At 35.4% G+C, this 5720-nt stretch overlaps 1 protein-coding gene across 1 annotated transcript; it reads left to right on the forward strand.

The window, feature by feature from the left end:
* Nucleotides 1-297: 297 nt before the first annotated feature.
* zgc:165604 (uncharacterized protein LOC792578 homolog) lies at nt 298-5560 on the forward strand. Its single transcript, XM_027176766.2, has 6 exons — nt 298-313; nt 2274-2428; nt 2923-3121; nt 3513-3668; nt 3781-3903; nt 4274-5560. Exons 1-6 carry the CDS (start codon nt 298-300, stop codon nt 4468-4470), a joined length of 846 nt encoding a protein of 281 aa, XP_027032567.2. The 3' UTR covers nt 4471-5560.
* Nucleotides 5561-5720: the final 160 nt, after the last annotated feature.

Consider the following 5720-nt stretch of genomic DNA (forward strand, 5'->3'; position numbering starts at 1 on the left):
CCGGTATTGTTTTCTAAGCTTTGAGTTATTTATAACATTTAATATTTCAACTCTTATGATGTCTGCTTGTACTTTATATGCAAATATTATTAAGCTACTATTTAAGATTTTGTCGATTAGCATGGACCTTGTTTTTTGTGAGACATTGCATTTTCTAGCTTAAGCTGTCAACTGTAATTATGGCTTGATGTTCACAATGTGTTTCCACACACTCACACACACACACACAAAAGAAAGGGCCTGGAGATGGTCTAGTGGTGGGGGAGGGGCATATAATTATAGTAATGAGACATGAGCATGCATGAGGATGAAGGTCAGAGACTGACGAACACTACTGAAAGTAAAGGCATGCTTTTATGTTTATGCATTATGTGTCTGAATCGCATAATACTGAATTGCATTACTATTTATGCATTTAATTCAATTTTCATTTCTTTAAATGGTTCCTTGCTATTTTTTTTTTTTTTGGAGAACCTTTGCACCCCGTCTTGTAGGAAATAAATTTAGACTAAAGCAAACCCAAAACATATTTTGTAGGAACACAGTGCTGTGGATGACACACACTTATTAAAAAAAAAAGTTACATTTGTTTTGCTAACAAAAATACAAGTTTCGAGTTCCAACTTATGAGTTCTGATTTATGACTTCTGATTTATACGTCCTGACTTAAAATAAATGTTGAATTCAGTTCAGAATTCTAAGTTCAAAGTCAACTTGTAAGTAGTAAGTAGTAAATAGTAAGTCGTAAGTTGGAAGTCGGAACTTGAAAGTCAAGTTCCAAATTCCAAGTTTCAAATTATGTGAGATGTTCTGAAATCTGCATTTGGGTATACGATTTCTGAAAATTGACTGACCTGGTAAAAATTCAATTTCTAAATAAAGAGTCCTGAATTTTAAATTGCGTATTCAATGTGCTGATTTTTGATTGGTCAAAAATCTGAGTCCAATTTCCAAGTTTCAACTTAAATTTTTAATTCTGAAAATGAAATGCTGAATTTGGAATTTTTTACTAAAATACATATTTTAGATTGCAAACTCTAATTTTCAAATTCTAAATTTCTAGTTTTCAATTTTCAAGCTTTTAACCAAACTTAAAATTCAAAATTTAAAATTCTAAACTTGTTAATTCTACGACTTACAAGTTCCCACTTTTTGAGTTCCGACTTTCCACTTCCGACTTCCGAGTTCCCACTTCCGAGTTCCCATTCCCGAGTTCCGACTTACGACAAATTTATTTATATAGCTAATTAAACAATGGACATTGTCTCAAAGCCACTTTACAGAACATAAACATAAAACAAAAAGTTAATATAAAGATTAATATAATACAATTCAAAATTAATAGTAGATATATTTAAATGTATGTGTATTTTTATCCCCAATGAGGAAGCGTGAGATGACTTAGGCAAATTTAAAATTCTAAAATTGCTAATTAACAGAGTTCCAACTTAAGAGTTCCATGTCTAAATTCATAATTACACAAAATATCACCAAACTGCAATTTATTTATTTTTTTGTTAGAAATAAAAAATTGCTAATTCTACGACTTACAAGTTCCCAAATCCTTGTTCTGAATTCTGTTCTGTATGTTGTATTCTTATTTCCAAGATAGGAATTCCAACTCCTGACGGTTGAATTTTGCCTTCTGACTTTCAGATCTGACCTCTGAGTTTACGAAACTCGTAAAAAAAAATAGATTTTTAGATCAGAAATCTAACATTTCAAATCCATGGCATTCGAGTTACAACTTTCGAATCACAAGTTCTGACTTCCGAGTTATGAGTTACGACTTTACAGTAACAAATTATTCCAACTTATGTGTTCCGAGTTGTGATTTACGAGTTCCGACTTCTGAGTTCCCACTCACGAGTTTCGAGTTACGACCTACAAGTTATTAAAATGTATTTTTATGGGATTTTTGACTAAATTTAGAATTAAAAAATGGCTTTTGAGCTACCACTTTTCCAACTTATGTGTGCTGGGTTTTGACTTACGAGTTCCAAGTCGAACCTCAGAATTGCTAGGTCTTAATATGCAGAAAATTTTAAAAGAATTTTATAATAATTAAAAAAACAAAACAAACATTCACCTTCCAAGTTCCCATTTCCTTCTTCCAACTTAAGAGTTGCGAGTTACGACCTACAAGTTATTAAAATTTATGGTAAATTCTACATTACAATATCTGAATTACAGCCTCTGAATCCCAACTGAGTTACAACTTCTGACTTGTGTAAATGTAACTGAGTGACAGTGGCTCTCTCGCCCTTGTCTAGATGCAGTGCGTGTCACAGTGAGGGAGTCCAGTGTGGAAGTGGTGCAGGGCGACTCCATCACTTTACCTTGCTCCTTTTTCACCATGAACCCCCTGATACGCCTCAGCATCATCTGGACCCTGACTCCCTTTTCTGACCAAGAAAATCCCACCCAGGTATTAAACACTATCAACACTATATGTGGGCATAATGTTCACTGTTAAAAAACAAACCCAAACAAAACAAAAACTCATTTCTTTATTATGCATGACATTAAAGAGACAAGTCACAATTTTCCAGAAACATATATTCAGTAAGCACTTTATCTTGGTCTCTGAAAACAATCACAAATACTAAAAAGACTCTCATTATATAAAAAAAAATTGCAAAAATATTATATATATATATATATATATATATATATATATATATATATATATATATATATATATATATATATATATATATGTATGTATATGTATATGTATACGTATACGTATATATATTTATATATATATACATGTATTTATATTTTTATATATTTATATTTAGTTTTTGTTTTCTCTTACATTTCATCAGTGTATATAAACCAAAGCGACTTGATCTGAACAGTATACATTCTTTACATGTATCAGTTGTTAGTGATGAAATATTTCCACATGTATTCCAGGTGATTGTGTATGATCAGGGGCAGGTCATCGAAAGTCCCTCCTTCACTGGCAGGGTGGAGTTTACTGACATACCATGGAATGCTGATATTGTCCTGAATGAAACACGTATTTCTGATACTGGCATCTACCGTTGCGTGGTGAACAATCCACCAGAGACAGGAGACCCAGGAATAGGAGAACTCAGCCTCAGAGTCCTGGGTAAGAACAGTTTAACATACCTCTCCTGTGTAGGCTGCTTTATGTTGTCATGTGTCTTGTCTTTTAACTGGAGCTGTATTGACCGAAGAAGCAGTTTGTCTTAGTTTTCCTACTTTCACACTTATGACCGTCCCCTTTTTAGAAATAAATAAATACAGCTGAGCAGATTTTGCATGTGGGGGACACATTTATGGCCCAGAAAAAAACAACGACAACAAAAAACTGAAATCAAAACACCAGCCAGATATATTGGATACAAATATTATGAATATATCTTTGAAATTTTGTGTGTGCATGTGTATAATGTTATGGTTCTTGTACAATGTATAATGTTATGGTATAAATGTACAACACACCTGGCTCACTGGATAGTGGTGTATATCTGCTGTAGTGCCCCCGTCCCTGCCTGTGTGTATGTGGGATGGAGACACTGTTGTGGGTAGCACCGTGACATTGACCTGCCTGGTAACGGAGGGAATCCCCATTCCAGTAATAAGCTGGGAGAAGCTGGAGCCAGATCACATCACCTTACCCATTAGCGCAGAGGGTAACAAATCAATTTTCATAATCATATTAATTATGTGCAGCAAAACCTGACGTGAACTTAAAGCCCTCTAAGAGATCAAGGCTGTATCTATGTATTCGTGTCTTTTCTTTAGGAGAGTCAAAGGGCTTGGTGCAAATTGCAAACATGTCTTCATGGGACTCTGGAGTGTATCGCTGCTCCGTTACCAACGCTCTGGGCACACGAAACTGCTACGTGAAGCTTACAGTGTACACCCGTGAGTTTCATCCGGCTCTGTCTGTCCAACCAGAATAAATCTGAGTATTTCATTTTGATGTGTCTTTAAAATTCACTCGAGTGCTTTAGCTTGAACAACTTAAGGATTGTACAATCCTTTTGTTTTGAATTGTTTCACCTCAAAAGAACCTTCTAGATCATGTAAACACTGATGGTAGCAAACTATTCTTCAGTTTTTGGTGGTTTCAACAAAAACAGAATCTCTTCTGGAACCTTTTTCTGAAGCATGCAGATGCTTTTCTAAATCAATTTTTTTCCTTTTTTAAAAGCCATTATTATTATTTGCTATTCATGACTATGACATGTCTGTAAGAACAGAGTTCCTGTAGTTTGTCTCTCTGCTTGTGCAGCTACAGAGAATGCCCCAGGCCTCCTGCAGGGGGTGCTAATCTCACTCTCCATGGGCCTGGTGCTGCTGACCCTGTTGGCACTGGTGTTGTGGCTCCACCGCTCGGCTCAGGAGAGCATATGGAGGGACAGACGTGTGGAGGAGTGCTACAACGAGATTGCAAACACTCCCTCTTTAATCAAGCGCTCATTTGTCTGAACCTGGTTTGAACTTGGAAACAAATTCCTTCCCAGTCCAAAAATCTCAACAGTACATTTGATATGCACTACATTGGTTACGATTGCTGTCTGTATTAATATACAGAATAAATCCTGTACCTTCTGTAGTGTAGACCAATACTCCTCAGTGCTGTAAGTAAGTCAGCTCACTTAAGGCCAATGAAGTCGATAAAAGCTCAAATAATGATGTATAATTTGATGGATTGGAATTTACTCTTCCTTGTTAAAATAGTGAGTACGTATGTTAAATGTGACTTGCTAAAATATGAGATTATTCCAGCTGAGGAAAGTTTTTGGGAATGTGTTTAAGCAATAATAAGCTCATAATCTTAAGATGAAACCGACATAAAGGAAGCTGTTCAGCAAATGCAGTTCACATAGACATTAACTGACGTGCTATTTACCCAACAGCCAGCTATCGCCTTGTAAGCCTTTCAGCTTCAGATGGTCCTGACCAATGTGTTATTACCAAACAGCTAATATATCATTCTACCATTAGCATTTAAATTGTACCCGTATTATACAGTTAAGACTTTTCTAAAGGCAACTTTTAGGTAACATTCTCGAATCTGACTCGTCAGATGGAATTGATTCGTTTTCTTCGACCACAGGTGACAATAGTGCTGTATAGAATATAAATCACAGGTTTATATTAGTGTTCGCTGAAACACATCTTTCCTACAACTACGCACAAGTGAAGACTAATAACAAGACTAGAAACATGATAAACGTATTCTTTGACAGCGGGACGCTTTCTGAATGGAGACAATTAGTGAATAGTTATGGAAGGAATCTACATTGAAGTAGACTGATTGTAAACTGTAAAGATGAAAGTTTGACTAGTTGTTTGTTAAATTAAATCTTGTTTTGTTGAATTGCTGTGGTGCGAGACGAAATAAATCACTTCGAAATGTGTCGTTATAGTGTGGTGTACAAAGTAAGCCCACTTACAGGACTCATCACAGCGTCGTTGATGATTTTCCTTAAACAGCATGCCCTAAATTAGTTTATCTTCCCCATGCTTGATACCACAATCTTAATATTTGCCATTTTTCTACAAATAAAATACTTTTCCACCTCAACCTCGCTTGTTCTTTCTAGGAAAATAACATTCAGGGAGTTCATACTAAACACTGACTAACTTAAAAGAACTTAAAAAGCAAGTAAAAAAAAAGAAAGAGAAAAAAAAGGGGAGGGTGGTGAAGACACATTCACAAAGACTGCTCTGCA

This window comes from Tachysurus fulvidraco, chromosome 21 (genome assembly GCF_022655615.1).
Source record: "Tachysurus fulvidraco isolate hzauxx_2018 chromosome 21, HZAU_PFXX_2.0, whole genome shotgun sequence".
Classification (NCBI taxonomy): domain Eukaryota; kingdom Metazoa; phylum Chordata; class Actinopteri; order Siluriformes; family Bagridae; genus Tachysurus; species Tachysurus fulvidraco.

What these genes read in the sequence shown, in the direction of transcription:
- zgc:165604 (XM_027176766.2), top strand. An exon ending in ACCAAGAAAATCCCACCCAG is followed by an intron (nt 2,429 to 2,922) that starts GTATTAAACACT and finishes CATGTATTCCAG; the next exon opens with GTGATTGTGTATGATCAGGG. An exon ending in ACTCAGCCTCAGAGTCCTGG is followed by an intron (nt 3,122 to 3,512) that starts GTAAGAACAGTT and finishes TATCTGCTGTAG; the next exon opens with TGCCCCCGTCCCTGCCTGTG.